The sequence below is a fragment of the Myotis yumanensis genome, unplaced genomic scaffold (genome assembly GCF_028538775.1).
Source record: "Myotis yumanensis isolate MYYU_CA2020_CCGP unplaced genomic scaffold, mMyoYum1.0.hap1 SCAF_10, whole genome shotgun sequence".
Classification (NCBI taxonomy): Eukaryota; Metazoa; Chordata; class Mammalia; order Chiroptera; family Vespertilionidae; genus Myotis; species Myotis yumanensis.
This window is the reverse complement of record NW_027223761.1, coordinates 57,638,846-57,660,980: the sequence shown is the minus strand read 5'-3', so window position 1 is coordinate 57,660,980 and position 22,135 is coordinate 57,638,846. Positions and strand designations below refer to the sequence as shown.

Genomic DNA, 22,135 nt, shown 5'->3' with positions numbered 1-22,135 from the left:
GCCCATTTTGCTAAGCAACATGCTGCCCTGGAAGCCTTTTCCATCCTTGCCAGTCCCAGATTGGCACAGTTGCCCCGTGATTCTTTTGAGCAGGAGAAAAACCATTAGTGATTAGAAATAAGTCGGGAATCCTAAAACAAACAAACAAAAAATCAGTCTCTGAATAATTCGGGAAGTTACAGTTCTGCCTCTAATTATTAAATTCTTTAGAAAATAAGCACTTGAATGACGTAAGACTCAACTCTATCAACAGAAACAAGGATGCTCGCTTTGAGCTGGAGACCTGGGGGCTGCATTTTGGATCCCAGATGTCACTGACTGGCCGGGTTGTGCCTTCTGAAAAAATATTAATGCAAGACCGCATAGTAAGTGCAGTGATTTTTATATTTATTTAACAGTTTTTGCTTGAATGGGTGTAAGTCCCATCATATGCCAGAGTGGCCAAGTGGGCTTGTCATATTCATTAGGTTTCTCAGTGCCCATGTTCATACAATCCCTTTGTCCTAAACCTCGAGGTCCCTTTTGTTTTCCTTTTCAGTTTCAGGGTATTTGCTCAGCTTAGCGGCATCCAGAGGACATGATTTAGGTCAGTCAGTGTGATGTGGTGTCACATTTAAAAATGCACTTAAAAAAATGGTATTTTAAGCCATTGCAATTAAAACATGCCCACCTATTATAGGATACTGTTAGTACTCTTATGTCACTAAGAAAAATCATAATACCTGGGAAAATTCTACTAACTGGTGAAGGTTAATTTTAATACATTTTTACTGATACCAGAGTTGTTTTTATCCCAAAGTAAAATGGTGCGCAATTGGCACAAACATGAAGAAATTCACACAGGACACATCCCCAGCTATAGTATTTAGGGAGGAAGACATTCTGAAACTTCAAAAGACCAATCATTGCTTCTTTAGGGCTTTAGGCTTTAGTTGAAGAAATGAATCTATTTTATGTAAAATTGTGCATTATCTTTCTACTTTTTCCATGTTCCTCCCCATTTGAAAATTCAGTTATGTTTTATTGTAAAGGCTATCTTCTTGCCTTATGCTATCTAATAAAAGACAAAAAGGGTAATTGATCATACCTTCGCTACGCTTCCCATTGGCTAATCAGGGTGATATGCAAATTAACCGCCAACAAAGATGGCAGCTGGCAGCCACAAAGCTGAAGCAAGCAGGAGGCTTGCTTGCTCCAGTGATTGCGGAAGCCAAGGTTCCCCGCCTGTCACGGCCTGGCTCTGAGCTCCGAAAGCAACAAAGTCTCAATTATAGAAGCTAAACAAACCCCAGATACCTGCTTTCAGCAGGCCATGGCCTCAGAGCTCGAGCGAGTAGGGGCCGGCTTTCAGCTCCAGTAATGGCAACAAAGTTTCAATTATAGAAGGTAAATAAATCCCAGAAGAAAAAAGAAAAAAGAAAAAAAGGAGAGGCTGGGAGTTTCAGTCGCTGGCCAGCCTGAAAACAGCCCTCAGCCCCTCACCCAGACTGGCCAGGCACCCCAGTGGGGACCCCAACCCTAAAGGGGGTGTGGCCAGCCTGAAAACAACCATCAGCCCCTCATCCAGGCTGGCCAGGCACCCCAGCGGGACCCCCACCCTGATCCGGGACACCCTTCAGGACAAACCAGCCGGCCCCCACCCGTGCACCAGGCCTCTATCCTATATAGTAAAAGGGTAATATGCAAACTGACCCTAACAGCAAAAAGACTGGGAATGACTGGTCACTATGACACACATTGACCACCAGGGGGCAGACACTCAATGCAGGAGTTGCCCTCTGGTGGTCAGTGCGCTCCCACATGGGGGAGCTCTGCTCAGCCACAAGCCAGGCTGATGGCTGCCAGTACAGCAGTGGTGGTGGGAGCCTCTCCTGCATCCTCAGCAGCGCTAAGGATGTCTGACTGCAGCTTAGGTCTGCTCCCCACTGGCAAGTGGACATCTCCCAAGGGCTGTCAGGCTGCCAGAGGGATGTCTGATTGCTGGCTTAGGCCCAACCCCCCAGGGAGCAGGCCTAAGCCAGCAGGTGGTCATCCCCCGAGGGGTCCCAGGCTGCTAGAGGGCACAGGCCGAGCTGAGGGACACCCCCCTCCCCCCCGCCGAGTGCACAAATTTTTGTGCACTGGGCCTTTAGTTTGATATAAACTGACATGTCTAAACTAATGTAACTGAGCAACGAAAGGTTTGTGTTGGCAGAATACAGATTTTTTTCATCATTTCTTTTTGATAATCTATTCCAAATTACCAACACCTTACTGGAGAAGCTGAGGGAAAAACTACTTTTAAAAACAAAATGTAGTTTTGTGAAGTACTAATATGTAGGCCCCTGTTAGGACTTTGGTCAGGAGTCAATGAAGAGAAGCTCAATTTTAGTTCCACATATAAAGCAGTATTTAAATATTTAAAATTATTTGTCTCATCATCTCTGTAAGTAAAGTCCTGTTTGTCAGAGATTTTCTTGCATTTTTTGGCCTGGAAACAGGTCTCCATTGACAGAGCACTAAAACGAAGAGGCTCCCCCCTAGAGGTGGTGGGGGATGGCTACAGGCGGCTGGGTCATTGACGTCTTGTCCAATTCTGCTTTTCTGAATTGGGTTCCAGGAAATGAGTAAACTAAAGGTTCATGGACACCAGAGAGGGCCTTGGGCATTTGTCCTTGGTCTCCTTCCAGCCCTTACAGGTGGGAGTGTAGGTGAGAGGGCCATGGCTCTCCTCAATCTGGCTGTAATGGGAAGGAATAAACATTGGCTCCAGACAGAACCATTCATGGGAGGGCTAACCCTTCCCCCTCATTGTCAGGCTAAGGTCTCCTCTTGGAGCTGAGTCCCTGCCTGACCACCTAATGTCAAGGCATCCTGAGGATAGCTGGTGGTTGAAAGTCAGAGTGCTTGGTGGGAAGTGCCCTGGCTGAAATGTCAAGACCAACATTCTGAACTTGTCAAAGCTACCAACTGCTCCATAGCCTGTCTCAGCCACAGCTTTGGAGTCTGTGAAACAAAGGGATGATAATGCTTCTTAAACATGAATGTGCAGATGAATCACCTGGCAACTAAGTAAGATGCAGATCCTGATTCAGTGGGTCTGGGGCGGGGCCCAGAACTAGGTGTTTCCAACAAGTGCACAGCAGCTAGCCATGCTGCTGAAGACAACACTTTGAGGAGCAGGGGAGTAGATTCCAGTGTGGTTCTTCTAAATTCTAACAGTGGCTCTTCCCGGCTCACCATACCAAGGACACTTCTATTCAGTTTCAGCCCAAGGATATAAGCAGAAGACTAGTGACTAGCATGCCAGTCTCATGACTCCCCTTTTTAGTGCAGGGAGCTTGTTTTCCCTAGTCACCTGGGGAACCTCCTGAGTGAGCAAGGAGCTTGCGTCCTGGCTCATCTTTGCTCCTAGATGTAGCTACTCCTTGTATACATATATTCTTAACTGCCTGTAGGGTTTGTTGGTTTTTACTATGAGGACCTGGAGAATCAGTGATCAGCATTTTCTGCTTGACCTATCTAGATGCCTAGAGCTGAGGTCGGCAAACTGTGGCTCGTAAGCCACATGCAGCTCTTTGGCCTCTTGAGTGTGGCTCTTCCAAAAAATACCACGTGTGGGCACGCACGTACAGTGTGATTGAAACTTCGTGGCCCATGCACAGAAGTCGGTATTTTGTGGAAGAGCCACACTCAAGGGGCCAAAGAGCTGCATGTGGCTTGCGAGCCGCAGTTTGCCGACCACTGGCCTAGAGTAAAGAGACCAAATTGGACAGTCTGCTCACCTGAGCCATTCATAGTCAGGATCAGAGATCCTTACAGCTAGAAGGGAACCTAGAGATCGTTGAACCAGACCCCCTTTTTTGCGCACAGTGGAGGCCTGTGAAGTAAAGGGACTTGTCTAAGGCTCTGCAGCCATGAGTGGCCGACCTGGGGAGGTGCTCAGATGCCTCCACTCCTAGGAAGCACCTTGCGTTCTGTTTATACCTGCAGAGCTTGTATCAGTGTTTCGAGTCTGAATAGCAAATGGTACCAAATAGTTAAGACAATGTGGACCATCTTCACACTCTTTATTGAATTGTTTTCTGAATAAAATGTTCAGCCCTATCATGATCATTATTTTTCCCAGTGTCAACCTGTGTCTGCTGCTGATTGGTCCAAGGATATTCGAAGTTGCAAGCTGTTAAGTGCACAGTCTCTGAATAAATGGCTGATTGTATGTAGCAGCAGAGCTGAAAACGTGATTGAGAACTTTCTGAGCTGCTTGAGAAGAGTTGGAAGTTCCATGGGGTTTAATGTGGACTATCCCAAAATGTGAGCATGTCAGTCACCCCAACCTTTCTTACATGTGTTTAATTTGGTTAGAATCTAGGAAATAAGAGCTGATTTAGCTATAAAAGCTTCTTTATCTCAGCAAAGTTTCCTAATATAAAGTGCCAAGAAGATAGCTCTTAGTAAATAGACGTTTGCAATGATTAAATGTTCATATAGTTTAAATATACTTTATGTTGGTCTTTGTAAAACTTATTTTTTCCGTTTTTTAAGGCAATAGTCTCATTACTTCAAAGTTTTCAGTAGTAATTTGGGTATAAATCCATATCTTGCCCTGTCAACTTTTTTCTTTAATTCTTTCATATTAGTTATTTATAAAACTTAATAGCAAGTGGGATATGAAAAAAATGAAAGTTGCATTTCCTGACTTATTTGGTAAATTTTATGCTTTACAATTGAATGTAAAAATAGATCTGAAATAAGTTTTTCTGATGCTGTTAACTTTAGTATAAAATGAGTCATTTACACAGTTTTCTGATAAAACCAAGGCCATTCATTTAGTTCTTCAACATATATTGAGTATCTACTCTATGTTAGATAATGCCGGTTTGCGGAGGGGATGAGAAAGACAAATTAATTGCTTTTCATTTAGTAAGGGATCCAGACATACACAAGCACACTCCAAACTGAACATTGTTTTGCTTTTAAAAAAGTCATAAAGTTGATCATGTCTCATTTTATTGAGCTTGATATGCTTAGCAAGGAGCTTTTTCTATCCTTAATAGGGATACTTCTTTTCTTGTGATGGTGGAGATGCAATGTCCTCATTGGCAGGATGGGCAATTATTCTTTAAACACATAGTTGCTAATTAATTACATCAGCATTGTTGAAAACCACAGATCTTCCCAAAGTCTCATTTTACACCTCAGTTTAGAATTCTCCTCTTACCAAATCTGTTAACAGATTGCCTGGTTTGAGTTTCACTTGCTCTAATTTCTCTTAAACCATGAGCTAACTAATAAGGCAGGGAAAGACTAATGGAAGAAGCCACAGTCAGCAGACCTTGCGCTGGCACCTTTCTCACACAAGTCCCACCAGCAAGCCCGTGCTCATTTCTGTCCCTGGACGGTTTTATTTGAAAGCCCGTATTTTGTTCCATCTTTCCCCGCTTCCCCCAGTGAAGTATCCATTTACCCGTTAGACTTATTATGTGCATAGTTTCTCCCACCTGAAACATTTGCCAGATGACTGGGGAAGGAATGGACAGTGAGATAGCGGTCTTTGCATTCAAGAGATTGAACTGGAGAAGTCAGAAGCATTTAGTCGTTTTAACAGAGCTGTAAACCTTCCGACAGCTCACTGGAATCAGCAAGCAGGAGACAGTGGTCCTGCCCCCTGCTGGGCAAGTTTTAAAAGGTCACAGGGCATTGGGGCAGTCCAGTCATAGACACTCAAGAGAGTCTGATTGTACATAAAGAAAGTGGATTTGGAAATTCCTCTGTGTTGGAATTATTTCTGTAGCCTCTGACCCCTGACTTAATGTAAGCACAGAACAGATCATTGATAAGCACTTGCTGACTGATTGATTAAGGCTTCAAACAAGCTGTCACGAAGGGGGGAAATCTTTTAGTCTGAATCATACAGTTTCAAGGTTAGCTGAATATGTTGGTCTCATTAACCTGATGATTTTGAAACATTCATTTTAAAATTCTTACGGAGATTTGGTATTAGAGAAATCTTACTCCTAGTTTAACTTGAATCCTGTTTCAGACACTTGCTATTGAGACTTGTGGTTTCAATCTCATTTTGAGCAACAGAATTATTAATTGTAGGGATACCAGGCAATTCAAAAAATTTTATGTCCCCCCCCAAACTATTTTTAAGGTAATAAAAATGGTTATTAGATATTTCTGGCATATCTTGGTGTGTGATAAATGATTTTAGACTCAAAAGGTGGTCACTTTTCTCTAATGATTTTTTTTTCTCAAATTGCCAGTCTGTTATAAAAATCCACTTGTATTATTTTAACTCTATATTATGTGCTACTACAAAGGGGATTTTATATCTTCAAAATTAATCTTTTTACGCAGCATAAAAGTACAGGAAAGTACAGCTGCGTTTTTTGGCGCTATACAGAAACACGTTGATCCTGATGTTCAGTTGGTGAGTACAGGACCATTTTTGTGTTTTCACGTATAATTTTTATTTTTCCTTGTAGATAACAGTCTTGAAAGAAAGAATCTGAACATGATCTCCCATGATGTTTACACATTGCTGTGCATTTCCCCAAGCATCCAAGAAAGTATTAATCTTAGCATTTTAATCAACAGTTTATTTTTTTTTCCCTATTTCTAATATTAATTTGAAAATACTTGTTACCCCTATATCAGCCTCTTGGGTGTCTACATATTTTTCTACTTCTTGAGGGGTCATCTTTCACTTGAAATTTAAGACAAATTGATTCCCATCTTATCCCATAAATGTTGGGGCACCCGTGTTCTTTCCAGTGTTTCAGGGATTCTTGGAGGGTGAGGGTTTTCCATGTCACCTGTGGCCCCATGTTCCTGCTTCCCCTGCATTCTTGCTTTCCTGTGTGTATTTTCAACTTTTGTGAGTGCCATTTCCTCCTGCATTGCATCAGCCTGTGGAATTTCCACAAGCACCTCATTTTCCAAAGTAGGTGTGTGTGTGTGTGTGTGTGTGTGTGTGTGGTGAGATTGACCTTGCACAGAGTTTGGGGCCAAGGTTTGATGACATCACACTCCAACATTGCAGACAAGTTAAAATTGACATCCCTGTTCTTACAAAACCTCAGCCACCCCTATTTCTTGGAAGTGTGTGCGCTTCTCCGAGGCTGAGGCCTCGCATTACACTGCAGTGCCTTTCCTGTCCCTTCCCCTCCTCTTGCCTCCTAGCTCATTCACCCCAGCTCCCTACATTCCTGCTCATATCTCATGCAGAGCAGTTCAGCTCTCTTAGTCAGACACAACATTAATGGTCCGTAAGGATGCTGTATTAAACAAAGGGAATTCTCACTCTCAGAGTATGTACTTTTTTTTTTTACCCTGGCTGGTGTGGCTCACTTTGGTTGGAGCATCGTCCTGTGCACCAAAGGGTGGTAGGTTTCATTCCAGGTTAAGGCACATACCCAGCTTGTGGGTTTGAACCCTGGTCAGGGTTCATATGGAAGACAACTGATCAATATTTCCCATCTCTCTCTCTCTCTCTCTCTCTCTCTCTCTCTCCCTCTCCCCCTCTCTCCCTCTCTCCCTCTCTCCCTCTCTCCCTCTCTCCCTCTCTCCCTCTCTCCCCCCCCCCTCTCCCTTCCTCTCTAAAATCAATAAAAATTAAAATATAACTTACAGAAAAGTTGCTAGTACAAAACACTCCCATATACCATTCACCCATGTTCCCCAATTGTTGACATTTTATCATATTTTCTTTATCATTATCTATCTACCATCTATTTATTGGCCTATCTATCTGTCTGTCTGTCTATCTATCTCTTTTTCCAAACACCATTTGAGAGCAAGTTACAGACATGCTAGTCCATTCCCCTTGAATACTTTAGTGCATATTCCCTATAAACAAGGTCACTCTCCTGCAGGACCATAGGACAACCATCAGCATCAAGAAACAGTATGAGCAGCTAATCCACAGACGCCATGAACATTTTCCCATTTATATGTCCTGTCTAGTAAACGGATCTAATGTGTTGCACTTGGTTGTGCTGTCTCTTTAGTTTCGTGTGCAATCTCGAACAGTTCCATAGTTTTTTTCCTTGCCTTTGATGGCCTTCTAATTTTGAAGAGTATAGACCAGTATTTTGCATAATGCTCCTCAATTTGGGTTTGTCCAATGTTTCCTTTGATTAAATTCAGGTTGTGCACTTTGGGCGGAAGTATGAATCTGTGTTCTCACTGTGTCCTATAGGATACCCCACTGATTAAGGTGGTACCTGTCAACTTATTCTTTTTCTCTTTACAATTAATTTTTTTTCTTTTTGATAGGGAGATATTTTGAGACTCTGTAAATATCTATTCCTCATCAAACTTTTACCCACTAGTTTTAGAATCCATTAGTAATTCTTGTTTGAATCCATTATTCCTCTGATGGTTGCCAAATGGTGGCTTTCTAATTCTATACTTCCTTCTACATTTATTAGGTGCCATGATATTATAAAGAAAAGCTTCCTTTTCTCTCCAGTTCTTTGTTCATCTATTTATATAAGTATGGATCCCTATTTTACTACCTTATAGTCCACTACTACTATTTATTTTTATGCCCAGAGTTCCCTGCTTTTTCCAGTGAGAGCCCCGTTCAAGCTGGCTTCTATGTCTTGTTGACATGTCCCCATCGTTCTTGGAACACATCCTCACTGTCTGGCACAATGAGATATGCCAGGCTAATCCTGAAGTTTTGCTGCCCAGCTCTGGAATCAGAAATTTCTCTAATGAGCCCTGATTCCTCTGGGTAGAGAACAGTATTTGGAAACCAAGATCTGGGAATTGGATGTGCTCATTTGCTACTGGAGTGTTGCTGTCCCAGGCTCTCTCAATGGGCAAGGCTGGGGCAAATATATGTGTGCAGGTGCCTGCATGTACATACATATATATTATGCATAACTACATCTATTTTATTACTATATGTACCTATGTATATATTAAAAACATGTTCACGCCTCCAGTTCTGATTCAATACCACAGGAAGGCACTCTCCCTTTCCAAATTTGTACCCCTCCTCCTCTGCTAGTGACCGCTATTATTTTCTAAATGTATGCTTACCTCACCATCCCTGGTGTGTAACCAGTCTCACTTGGCTCCCACCTTCTTTGGCCCTGATCCTATTGGGCCACTGCCTTGCTTCTACCACCTACCTTGCTTGGCCCCAAACTCAATGGATGGAAGGAAGGAAGGTTCCTAAGATAATTTTGCTGACAATTTAAGAATACCTTTTTCTACTTTCTATAATTTCCTACTTAAATAACTTTAGCACTGGGCATTATGATTTTGAACAGATCTATAGGTGAAAAATAACTTTATTTGTTTTCTTTAGCTTATCATGACAGTACCTATCTTTTTTATAGTTTAGGGGGTGGGGGTTTCAAGGTAGAGAATAGAAGGTAGAAAGGAGGTGGAGGTAGTCCAGGGGTCATCCTTCTCTAAGGGAAATACCTGATAACTAGGGCAGTGACAGAGCTGGTTGGACTTAAAAAATATCAGGGGACACCGAGTTTCTTTCTCCTTATTTTCTCTCTTCCCATATCCCTACTTTCAAGTACCAGGAAACAAAACATATGTTGTTTTTGTTTCCTTTATTTTGGTTGTTCAGTACCTAATAGGGAAAAGAATACAGTGTAAGCCAATTCTCTGTGGGTGAAGTTGCGAGGCAGAGGGGGTGAGACAGGAGAGCTGTAGAGGGTCATGCAGAGGGGGCAGGTGGCCAGAGGAAGAGCTCAGTTAGAAGGGAACTCGAGGACGCGACAGAATGAAATCAGTAGAGAAGTGAAGGGGAAAGGAAGGGTTGGCCGAAGAAGATGGTAAATGGAGTTGGGCTTGGTGGAGTGGATGGCTGATGAGAAGGCGTTTCAAATGGCCTTGATTAATTGTCAAAGTTTAAAGACCTGTAGGCATGTTCACATTTGCCGTTGAGAACTTAAGGGCAAAAGATGTTTGAAGAGTCCATGTATTCATTTTTCTTTAAAAAGCAATTTCTAAGCATAAGTAAATTTACTCTTTTTTTTTTTTTTTGCTTTGCTTTTAGGTCATGTGTATTCTGCCTTCCGCTCAGCAGAACTATTATGAATCCATTAAAAAATATCTGAGCTCCGACTGCCCAGTCCCAAGCCAGTGTGTGCTTGTTCGGACCTTGAGTAAACAGGGGATGATGATGAGTATTGCCACCAAGATTGCCATGCAGATGTCCTGTAAACTCGGAGGCGAGCTGTGGGCCGTTGAGATCCCTGTGAGGAATCTGTCACTCTTGTCCTTTTAGTAATCAGTTGATCAATTCATTTTTAAAATGTATTTTTTAAAGTTGATTTCAGAGAGGAAGGGAGAGGAAGAGAGAGAAACCTCAATGATGAGAGAGAATCATTGATTGGCTGCCTCCTGCACGCCCCACATTGGGGATCGAGCCTGCAACCCGGGCATGTAACCTGACCGGGAATTGAACTGTGACCTCCTCAACCACTGAGCCACGCCGGCCGGGCTGATTAATTCATTTAAAAAATGAAATCAAAGTGGGAGGTTTTTTACAGGATCCCAGAGGTATTTGTTTTGCTTGTTGAGCTCTGCTCTGGGTTTGGCTTCCACAAGCCACTGTGCACAGGTGTGCACAGGTGAGGCATAGCCCCAGTTCTCAAGGAGCTTCAGTTAAGCTGATAACAGAATCGATCCTGGGAGAGAACCTAGTCTGGCATAGACTTGGAAGGGCGTGCTTTAGAGCCTCTGGCAGCTATTTAAAATCTTTTTTTAAAAATATATTTTATTGATTTTTTTACAGAGAGGAAGGAGGAGGGACAGAGAGTTAGAAACATCGATGAGAGAGAAACATCGATCAGCCGCCTCCTGCACATCTCCTCCTGGGGATGTGCCCATAACCCAGGCACATGCCCTTGACCGGAATCGAACCTGGGACCCCTCAGTCCGCAGGCCGACGCTCTATCCACTGAGCCAAACTGGTTTTGGCCTCTGGCAGCTATTTAAAATCTTCATTCCATGGCCTTTGCCTTTACCTGGTTCCACCGGGTGCTGACTCTCAGAGTAGCCTTGCATCCTGGTTGGGCCTCCCCAAACCTTGGAGAGCTGGCAGAGCCTCTCCTCTGAATCTCCAAACTGTGTGGGGAACTGAGAAAATCCTCTTGTCTTTCCTGCACTGTGGCCACTGTGGGAGGAAGTGCGGGAATGAGAAGTGAGAGAATGTAGTCTGTTCTCTTACGCTTCCATAAGCAGGGTGACCCCAGCTGCATAGCCAGGTGAGGAGTCCTTAGAGAGCTGAAGAGAGGGGGCTGGAATTCCTCTCCAGATTCCTTCAGCCCAGAGGCAAGGGATAAAGGGACTGAGCACTTTCCCAGAATCCTTTGAGCCACTGATGACTCATGGCCATCTCCACAAAGGATGGTTGCTATTTTGGACTGTAGTGAATCTCTTAAAGCAAAGTATGTACCATATTCTTCCCTTCCTCTTTAAGTCTCTTTGGTTTCTGGTTAAATATCTGCCTCACCTGGACCTTGATCTTTCTGGCACATAGCTTAACTTGAGTAATTAAATAATGGGGGCAATTTTTAAAACTTTCATATTAAGTCGTTGTTTGAGGAAATAATACCTCATCCCATTAAAATCATGAAATATTTAATTTTACAGTTAAAGTCCCTGATGGTAGTTGGCATCGATGTCTGTAAAGATGCATTCAACAAGGGAATGGTGGTGGTTGGATTTGTGGCCAGTATTAACCTCAGAATCACCAGGTACTTTTACAATGACTCTAACATATTCTTCCACTATTTAGACTATTAATTGTGGTTTAACTAAAGACTATACAGCAAGGAATAGTTAGTATTCTTTACTTATTTTTAAAATGTGAATACTTAAGGTAATAAATTATACTGACATAAATGATTGATAATATTGGGGCAATACATTGCCACATTAAAAAACTATTTTTATACATACATAGGACAAGCTATTGCTCATATGCTAGTCATATTCCCAAAAGGATGGCCATGTAGAAATTCTTGTGCATTTATTTTCTGAACATCTGCACTGTACTAGGCATTGTACTAGGAACTTTGCATACATTATGTCAAGCAGTTGAGAGATTGCCTGGATTCATGCTTGTGATTATATTATTATTAATGCTCACAGACACTTGATGTGGCTGTTCGCACAACTATTAAAAACATAGGCAGGAAAAAAAAAACATAGGTTGGATTAGGGATAACACGTTAAACATGAGCTCATAGTTCTTATTAAGTTCTGTTAGAATTGTTCCCATATTTGTAACTAAACAATGCTTTGAGGTAGTAGGAGCTGTTGGCAAATTCCTTCTTCCTAGACTTAAACTGTTTGATTTACTCCATTAAGTTTGTGGTTAGGTATCTACTTGGGATTGTGGAAAATGGGAAAAATAGCAGCATGCCTCCAACCTCATTCCAGGCTGAAAGAGATCCTTGTTACATGTATCACTTCCCTAATCAAGCAGATAAAGGATGTCAGCCAGTTAGCAGCATCCTAATTGCATCACTATTGTTGCCTATATTTAGAGAAGTATAGTAATGTGGACAGCATACATGGTATTGTCGTGACCTTCATTTTCTAAGTGCTTTAAATTAATTGATGACTTTAGCAAGAAAACTTGCTTCTGAAATATAAATAACTTAATCATGTTAAGTTTTTTAAGTCCAAAAGGCTCGCCATTAGAAGTGGAAGCTTATGCTTGAGAAATCTTTGACTATTTTGAAAGTAGAAATCTACTGCTAAATAAATTCCTTTATAATAATAACCTAGAGGCCTCTGTTAGTGCTTTTATGTGGCAAGTGCTAAGCACTTTATGTGTATTATCTAATTTAATTTTTATCGTAACCCTGTGAGGTAGTAACTATCATACCAGCTTGTAAATGTCCTTGTTACAGGTGAGGAAACTGAAGCTTAGGTTCGCATAGCAGAGTCACGTAGTTGATGAGTATACAGCCAGGATTTGAACCCAGATGTGTCTGATGTCAGCACAATGCTTTAGTTTCTCTTTTCAATAAATTTCATTTTGGGGGGAGCGTGAGATTTTAATATAATTGTGACCATATAGCTTATACAAAATTGTGAACAACACTGATTTATATTTGTAATGTTTATTTCTTAATTTAACCTTAATACATGTGTCTAGTAGACATTTTTGAACTTTACCTTTGTTTTTTGCTTATTTTAGGTGGTTTTCCCCGCTGTATCCTTCAGAGAACAACCACTGAGGTTGCAGACTGCTTAAAAGTTTTCATGATCGGTACGGTACTGAAACCTTAACAGTGTGGGTGGGCTCCAAGACTGTTCCTTCAGACCAAGGTCCATGTGCTGATAGTAGAGCAGATAGGAGGAGGCAAACTCCCCCAGCCTACCTGAGCCAATGGGCAGCCAGTTGCAGATCCCCAGAGCTGTGCCCTGACTCTAACTGTCAGACTGTGGAATTCACATTGTTTTCGGCGTGTGATAAACAGAAAGCCAGGAGGAGGGAGAGTTTGTAGCTGCTGGTGGCTCTCGCAAGCAGCTTGAAGGCCAAAAGAAACCTACTGCAGAGGAACAAGGATTACGACAGAGCAGTGTTAGGTGTAGAAACAGGAGAGAAGCTTTGGGGGTGTTAGGCAGGGTGGCATAGCAGGAGAAGATGGGGAAGACAGTAGGTGAGGAAGGTGCTCTCTTCACAGTGTGACCGGTGAAAAGAGGCACCTGGAGTTCCCACCCCTACCAGCCCAGGCCTGGGTCTGGCGTTGTCATTCCTGAAAGGTGTGTGTGCACCTCACTCCCTCCCCGAGCTGCGTTTTCCCATCTGTAAACTTTGGGGGTTTTTTAAGAGTTTTTTCTACTAAGAAAGTGAATTTGGTGACAGGTGTTGGGAATGGACTTACATGTATGATCGTCTTAAAGTTAATTTAAGTTAATTTCCTGGATGATAAACTTATACAAATTGTATATACAATATATACACAAAAAGAATCACTGCATCTTTATGATATTATTACTTTCCTCTCACTTCAAAACCCGGTCTTTTTTTTAGTGGTTATGAAAAGTTTCTGTTGGGTGGGAGTTACTGTTTGGTCTCTGCCTTTTGGTGATTTCTAGTTAGAGTGGGTGGAAATGTGTATAAAATTTATACTGTCAGTGAGATGTGAAATCTAATTGGGTGAGTCCCTGTGGAGATACTTCCAGAGGAACAGCCAAGGTCTCTCCTTATATTTTCATATCCATGCTCATTAAAGAAGAAAATGAACTAAACTTATCCAGTCTGTATTCATTGAGAGGACTTAAAGATTTTAAAAAACTAAATTAGTGTTAATTTGGTTCATATAAAGAATTTGTATGTCTATTGCATGAATTAAGTTTTAATTTATTGCTTAAATATTAAAATTTTACTGCTGCAATATGCTAAGCTTAAGAATCTATTTTGCCGTAGAAATCATTATGATTTCTCAAATAGCAAAGAGGCAGGGATGTTCCCTAAAGTTATTTGTTTTTATGTTATTGAATACAACCCAAGTCAGGTATTACCCTATTTCATAGTGGTCTGAAACAGCAAACTTATTTAAACATTGAAAAAATTTTTAAATATTTTTTTTTATTGATTTCAGAGAGGAAGGGAGAAGGAGAGAGAGAATCATTGATCGGCTACCTCCTGCACAACACCCACTGGGGGTCAACCGGCAATCCAGGCATGTGCCCTTGATTGGAATCGAACCCTGAACCATTCAGTCTACAGGCCAATGCCCTATTCACTGAGCCAAACCAGCTAGGGCTAACCATTAAAATTTAATGGGAATTGTATTCTTTGTTAGCATTGCATGAGTCATTCTTTTCTTATACCAAATTCTGCAGGAGCACTCAACAAATGGTACGAGTACAATCAGGGTTTGCCCGCACGGATTATTGTGTACCGTGATGGTGTAGGAAATGGTCAGCTCCAAACACTTCTTGAATATGAAGTTCCACAGCTGCTGAGCAGTGTGGCAGAAGCAAGTTCAAACACCAGGTATTCAGTTCATTGTTCTTTCTCCAACTCCTGATTATACTAGTAGCACATTTGTTGTCACTGTTAGAATTACTGTTTGTCAGCATATCCTTTTTATGCAGTTAAGTTTTGCTCTGTTTCTGCGTCTAGATGGATTGATTTCCCCTAGAATGGAGGGTAATCAGGATGGTCTTACGTAAATAGCCTGGAAGGCGTGAGCTTTGGGTGCCTGGGGGACATCCTCCAGAGCCTGACACTGAGATGCAGCAGAAAGCTTGCAGGGCTGCTGGCAGGTGAAGATGCTCAGACATGTTAACGTGCCATGGGGAAAAAACAAGCTATGGCTTCAAGCTCAAGGCCCAAATCCACACACAGGGCAGGCACTGGTGTGCGGCCGAGGTCTACGGCAGGTAGAGTGAGTGCTGTGAACGCTGAGCTGCACGTGGAAATCGGACTATCTTAAACATCAGGCACCTCGCTCCACTGCCACGTGTCTAGCTTCCATGTTTCAGTACAACATTCATTATGTCAAGTGCAAGAAAAATATCAGAACTGGAAAGTGGGGGAGGATGATAATCTGAAACTATTCGGAAAGCATCTTCCAAGCAGTGCACAGTGGGCATCTGTAGGGTTATACCATCACCTCCATCAACCAAGTGTTGCAGCCAAGAGCCACAAAGGAGCTGTCTTAAACTCACTCATCAGTGACTGTTAGGAGGCAGAGCATAATGGTTTGAGGGCAAGATCATCTTCAGCTGCATCTAAATTGTCAGAGTCCAAATCTCTCCCTACTCACTGATGGCAAGTGAATGTGTCTATTCTGAATCACAAGTGTGCCATTTAGGGATTGCTGAGGGTGCTAAGGAGGTAGTTTTCTAGCACTAGGACCGTGGTCGGCAAACTGCGGCTCTCGAGCCACATGCGGCTCTTTGGCCCCTTGAGTGTGGCTCTTCCACAAAATACCATGTGCGGGCACGCACGTACAGTGCGATTGAAACTTCGTGGCCCATGTGCAGAAGTTGGTATTTTGTGGAAGAGTCACACTCAAAGGGCCAAAGAGCCGCATGTGGCTTGCGAGCCGCAGTTTGCTGACCATTGGACTAGGACATCAACGTCTAAGTCTCAACATTGGAAACAATAATATGGATTTTAAATAATTAAAATGCTTAAGGGGAAATTTCATGGTGACCTTTGCATCCCAGAGGCCCCTTCCATGATGGCTGATACTTGGACTTGGCTTTGGCTTTCCCCAATGCTGACTTTAGCACTTGGTCATTCAGCATTTGGCCCAAATGTGTATTTGGTTCACCCATCCATCCTTTCAAGAGTGTGTTCTGCATGGTTCAAAAGCGATGATTTGAAGAGTAAGAGGGACTTGTGGTTCTTCCTTTCCTATTCAGAAATTGAGAGGCAGACTGAAGGTGAAAATAGAGGGACTGTTCCTAATGGAAAAGAATCTTGTCTCCACAGATAATTCTGGAAAATCATTTTTTAGAAGTGCTCATTTAACTTCATTGTCCTATTGACCATTCCCCCCCCCCCCCCTTAAATGATATAAACTAGCCAGATGATTGGACCTCCCACACTGTCCGCAGCAAATGAGGACATGAAAAAATTGCATGTGTCTCTGGGGGAGGAGAGATTGAGGTTGATTTTTAAAAAAAATACATTTTATTGATTTTTTTTTTTTTACAGAGAGGAAGGGAGAGAGAGAGTTAGAAACATCAATGAGAGAGAAACATTGTAGGCCTGCGGGCTGGAAGGTCCCAGGTTCGATTCCGGTCAAGGGTATGTACCTTGGTTGCAGGCACATCCCCAGCTGCCTCTTGCACACCTCCCACCGGGGATGTGCCCGCAACCAAGGTACATACCCTTGACCGGAATCGAACCTGGGACCTTCCAGTCCGCAGGCCTACGCTCTATCCACTGAGCCACACCGGCTACGGCAAGGGTGATTTTTATTTTCTTTGTTGTTGCAGTGCTTTTCTAATGAATTTATTCATTTATTCCATCAAAACTTAGAATTACTATATGTCAGCTCATCTTTTTTTAAAAATCAGAAGATAGGAAGCGGCATGGCTAGGTTTCCATTCTCTGTCTTACTTTCTTGTCTCTCTGGCTCCAAGCTCCAAGCTGTCGGTGATTGTGGTCAGGAAGAGGTGCATGTCACGGTTCTTCATGGAACAGAACCGCACCTTACAGAACCCACCACTGGGCACCGTGGTGGATTCAGAAGCCACGCGTCCTGAATGGTCAGTGCTGTTCGAAAACCGATGTTCAATGAAACATTCGCTGTGTGTAGTTCAGGTTTGGCCTTATTTTGTTTGCCTTCTTTCTCACATTCATTCCATTTCCCCCCTCAGGTATGACTTTTACTTGGTCAGCCAAGCCGCCTGCCGGGGTACTGTTAATCCCACCCACTATAATGTCATCTACGATGACAACGGCTTGAAGCCCGACCACATGCAGAGACTTACATTCAAACTGTGCCACCTGTACTACAATTGGCCGGTGAGTGACAGCCGTTTACTGACACTCGAGTACCGATATTCAAGGTTCCCACCCAGGAATTCTCCCCCGGTTTACCTTTGTATCTCTACACCTTGCACAATGCCCGACTTTTTCACAAAGGAGAAATGAATGAATGAGTGAATAAATGACTGACCCATTGAGTCCACAATGGGAGAAACCCAGTCTGTCACAGAAATGAAATGGCAATAACTATTAATACATTAATATTTATCATCCCCAGAGGACTTTTTGTATACACTCATTATCTTACACAAGCCTGGGAGGAAATGAGGATGTTGTTATTTCCATGTTACAGTGGAAGTTGAAGCCAGCTCAGAGGTCTGGTGGGAAAGTGACGGGCCTGGCCCTGTTCTGTGTGCCTGTGCATGAGGCCGAGATCTGCTCTCAGAGTCCAAGGCCAAGAATTGTCCCGAGCCCCTTGGAACATTAAGTTGAAGGAAACATAGATTAGCCCTGAGTGTGGTAGCTCCCAGCTCCCAGCGCCATGAAGCCAGACTGGCCTGTGCCCCATTCTGCCCAGTGAGCATTAAGTCCAGTGAGCAGATGCCCTTTGTTGGTTGGGTCTAGTTCAGCCGTGGGCAAACTATGGCCCTCGGGCCGGATCCGGCCCGTTTGAAATGAATAAAACTAAAAAAAAAACAAAAAACAAGACTGTACCCTTTTATGTAATGATGTTTACTTTGAATTTATATTAGTTCACACAAACACTCCATCCATGCTTTTGTTCCGGCCCTCCGGTCCAGTTTAAGAACCCATTGTGGCCCTCGAGTCAAAAAGTTTGCCCACCCCTGGTCTAGTTACTGTTTACTCACAAATATATCCTATTGTGTATGTAACTAGGTGATGAAGAATCTCAGGGGAAAATCGCTTTGAAGAACAAGTTATCCTCTTAATTACCACCCATACTTTCTCCTCTCAGGGCTTAGTCAGTATCCCAGCACCGTGCCAGTACGCGCACAAGCTGACCTTCCTCGTGGCACAGAGCATCCACAAAGAACCAAGTCTGCAACTGGCCAATTCTCTCTTCTACCTGTGATGACATGAACCGTCGGCATTGCCGGATGAAGAATCCCAGGAGTAGTCAGTATACTCTTTACAAATCTGCCATGACCTCGTGGCTGTGACTGGGGAAAGGAGATTGAGCCAGCTTTAACTTCTGGGGAAAACAAAAACAATTTAATCTGAAGTGGTTCAAAAGGAATGCATGCTGTTTTATTTGAAAACTATATGCTTGGGTTAGATTCTCATTGTGGAATGTGGAATTAAAAACGTACCATCACCTGTTACGTTAGTAAGTCCACAAAGCTGAATACCCTCTCAGAAAATAAGTGTTTGCATGATGTTTTGATGGGTAGGTCAACGGGGTCTAATTCCCACCATAAATGTTTCAGAAGTTTTCTTAAGCAATGGTATAGAGCATTTTGTAGAGTGGTGTAAGTAGATATTAGAAAATAAAGACAATTTAGAGCATCGCGTATTGTGTTTATCGTTACTTGAATTTCAGTTGAAGTTACCTGTGAACCTCGTTATTTACCAGAAGTGTTTTCAGCAAAGACTTTTACCCACTAGACCTCATCACCATCACTCTTTGAGTTCTATTTCTAAAACTGAACATACCACTTGCTCTCTTGATGGTACCTTATTTCCCTTCATACAACTACTCTCATTGAAGACCTGGCTTTCTACTGCACTGAGAAAACACTCCATCCGAGAGGACTTGCACAGGCTTCCATTCCATCCATCTGAAGGCCTCTGTGTGCATAGACCCCCCTCCCCTTGTTATCATAAGTAAACATGTCTCTGCTCTATGGACGGCTCTCACCTGTGCGCTCGCTCCCGCTCCCTCTGATTGTGAAGGATGCTGCTCTGGTACTTCTTCCCTCCCTCTGCCGCATCATCAGTCTTCCCCTCACACCGGATCATTCCCATCAGCATGATAAATGTGCTGTTATTTCTTCCATCTTTAAAAAATACATATTTTTATTGATTTCAGAGAGAAAGGGAGAGGGAGTGAGAGAGAGAAACATCAATGATGAGAGAGAATCATTGATCAGCTGCTTCCTGCACGCTCCCCATTGGGGATCGAGCCCGCATCCCAGGCATGTGCCCTGACTGGGAATTGAACCGTGACCTTCTGGTTCATAGGTCAATGCTCAACCACTGAGCCACACTAGCTGGGCTATTACTTCCAGCTTAATAAACTATTTCCCCCTCCACTTACCATCCCAGTTCTTTGCTCCTCTTTTTAGAAAAACTTCTCAGAAAAATAGTCTATCCTCAATGTATTAAATTCTTTACTCCAATCAGAATTTCACAACCACCACATCAAAATTGCTTTTGTTGCCCTGGCTGGGTGGGTTGGTTGGAGCATTGTCCCATGAACCAAAGCGTTTCGAGTTCAATTCCCAATCAGGGCACATACTTAGGTTGCGGGTTTGATCCCTGGTCAGGGCTCATACGAGAGGCAGCCAATTGATGTTTCTCTTTCTCTCTAAAAATCAGTAAAAACATATCCTTGGGTGAGGATTTAAAAATTTTCTTTTGCCAAGAAAATTTTTGGAGACTAATAACCTCCACTTTGTGAAATTTGATCATCGATTCTAGGTCCTGGTCTTGCCTAACCTGTTAGAGCATTTGGCCCAACTGATGGTTTCCTTCGTCTCCTGGTTTCTCTCCCACTAAATCAGTCACACATTCCCAGTCTCCATTGCTGGTTTCTCCTCATCTTCTCATCTCATCCTTCATAGAAGATTCCCCAGGAATGAGAATATGACCACATGCAAAATCTATTTTTATGTAGGAAAAAAATCAGAGTTCTAGATTTTTCTCAGAGAGAGATTAGGTGGAAGGCTGTAGTGAAGGGGGTGTGCAGAGCCGAAGGTTCTTTTCTGAGGGGCGAGGAGAGCAAGCCCCTCTGCAGAGATATATGATGGCATGGAAAACATTCTTTTCCCATTTGAGTGTGTTTTTCAGGCCTGGTAACAGGGTCCATTTCAGTAAGAGTAAGAGTAATGATAACCAGTGTGGGTGTGAGGGGCGTCCCAGGCACAGGGCCAAACCAAGCTCTTTACATTCACATTTAATCTTCACAACTGTGTGAATTAGGCACTATAACGACCATTGTACAGATGATAAAACTGAGGATTAAAGATGCTATGTGGCTCACCAACCGTAAAATTAATAAATTGTGGAGTTAGAATTTGTCCTTGGTGTGGTAGACTCCAAAACCTGTGAGATGAACCATAAGACTGGAATAAAAGGCACAGTAAGATTTTAAAGTTTTCTCCCTGAGTTTCTTAGGTGAGGGAGTGCCTGATATTTAAAGTTGGCAAGTGAAGGCAAGGCACTAACCAATCCAGAGTGGTTGGATTTTTGTGTCGATGATGTTGTTTACTCCTTCCAAGTACAAGGATGCTGTAAAGCACCATCACCAGCAGCCGGCTTTAGGATTAATCCACACCGGAAGGACGCTGTAGAGCTTTGTAACTTAAGTTTTGCTCAAGGTCGGATTCCTTGCCATTTTAACCCACCAGGGGGCAGACAAGGACTGTGTGCAAGCAAGAGCCCTCCCCTTTGCAGGTGTGGTGTAGCAGATAGTGGAAGAAGAGCCAATGTCAAATTGGCTCCCAGAAGCCAACATGGGATTAGGAAACTCTTCATTTGAGCTCTGGTTCCAACACTGTTAGCTGTGGGATCCTGTCCGAGACTCAGTTACCCAATCTGTCATATGAGAAGGGGGGTTGGAGTAGACATTTAAAAGATTTAAAAAATACAGATGCTGGGTCCACTTTCAGGAATAGGTATTGATGAATGAGAATTAGTTGTTGAAATTCTTAGATTGGAACAGGGGCACTGTATAAGTGTTACCTACTTCTAAGATGGTAATAACAAAACAAGAGCTTGCTCAGTAGTCAAAATGTCCAGCCTAAGAAGGAAACAGAGCCAGAATGATTTACAGCTGAGTTTTACCATGGTCGAGGGACAGATCATTCCTGCCTTACACAAACTGTTCCAAAGAGGAGACAAATAGAGACATTTAATTTATTTTATGAGACAGTATAATTTTATTTCCAAACCAGTCAAAGACAGTATTAAAATATATGCCAACCTCTCTTATAAACATAGATGTAAAAAATCCAAATAAAATATGAACAAACCCAGTTTAGCAGAATAGAAGAATACATTTTAAAAAGAAGACCAAGCCCTCATTGGTATGGCTTAGTGAATAGAGCATTGGCCTGCAGAAAGAAGGGTCCTGGGTTTGATTCTGGTCAAGGGCACGTACCTCAGTTGCAGGCTCCTCCCCGGCCTGGGCTCTGGTCCAGGCTTCTGCAGGAGGCAACCAACTGATGTGTTTCTCTCACATCAAAGTTTATTATAAAGCTAAAGAAGTAAAGTGGTAGCTTTGGCTGAGCCATGGATAAAAGATCAGTTGAACATAGAAATTCTAAAGACATGTGGCCACTTATCTAATAGAGCTAGTATTACTGATCAGAGAGGAGAGAATTAACTACTCAATAAAAGGTAGTTGGGCTTTCTGCAGAAAGAAAATTAGATCTCCATCTTAAGTGAAAAACAAAAAGAAATTTCATTATTACTAAAAACAAAAATTTTAACAACCAGAAGAAAATATAGGGAATA

General features: G+C 42.6%; 1 protein-coding gene across 1 annotated transcript in view; it reads left to right on the top strand.

Moving 5' to 3' along the window:
- PIWIL4 (piwi like RNA-mediated gene silencing 4) overlaps positions 1-18,953 on the top strand; it is a 48,906-nt gene extending 29,953 nt beyond the window's left edge. The window contains exons 11-20 of the mRNA XM_070425842.1: positions 254-365; positions 4,109-4,293; positions 6,343-6,415; positions 10,016-10,216; positions 11,617-11,728; positions 13,184-13,246; positions 14,830-14,983; positions 17,089-17,214; positions 17,326-17,473; positions 18,414-18,953. Coding sequence (XP_070281943.1) covers positions 254-365; positions 4,109-4,293; positions 6,343-6,415; positions 10,016-10,216; positions 11,617-11,728; positions 13,184-13,246; positions 14,830-14,983; positions 17,089-17,214; positions 17,326-17,473; positions 18,414-18,530 — 1,291 coding nt within the window. The 3' untranslated portion in view covers positions 18,531-18,953. The remainder of the gene's footprint in view (positions 1-253; positions 366-4,108; positions 4,294-6,342; positions 6,416-10,015; positions 10,217-11,616; positions 11,729-13,183; positions 13,247-14,829; positions 14,984-17,088; positions 17,215-17,325; positions 17,474-18,413) is intronic.
- The last annotated feature ends 3,182 nt before the right edge of the window (positions 18,954-22,135 follow it).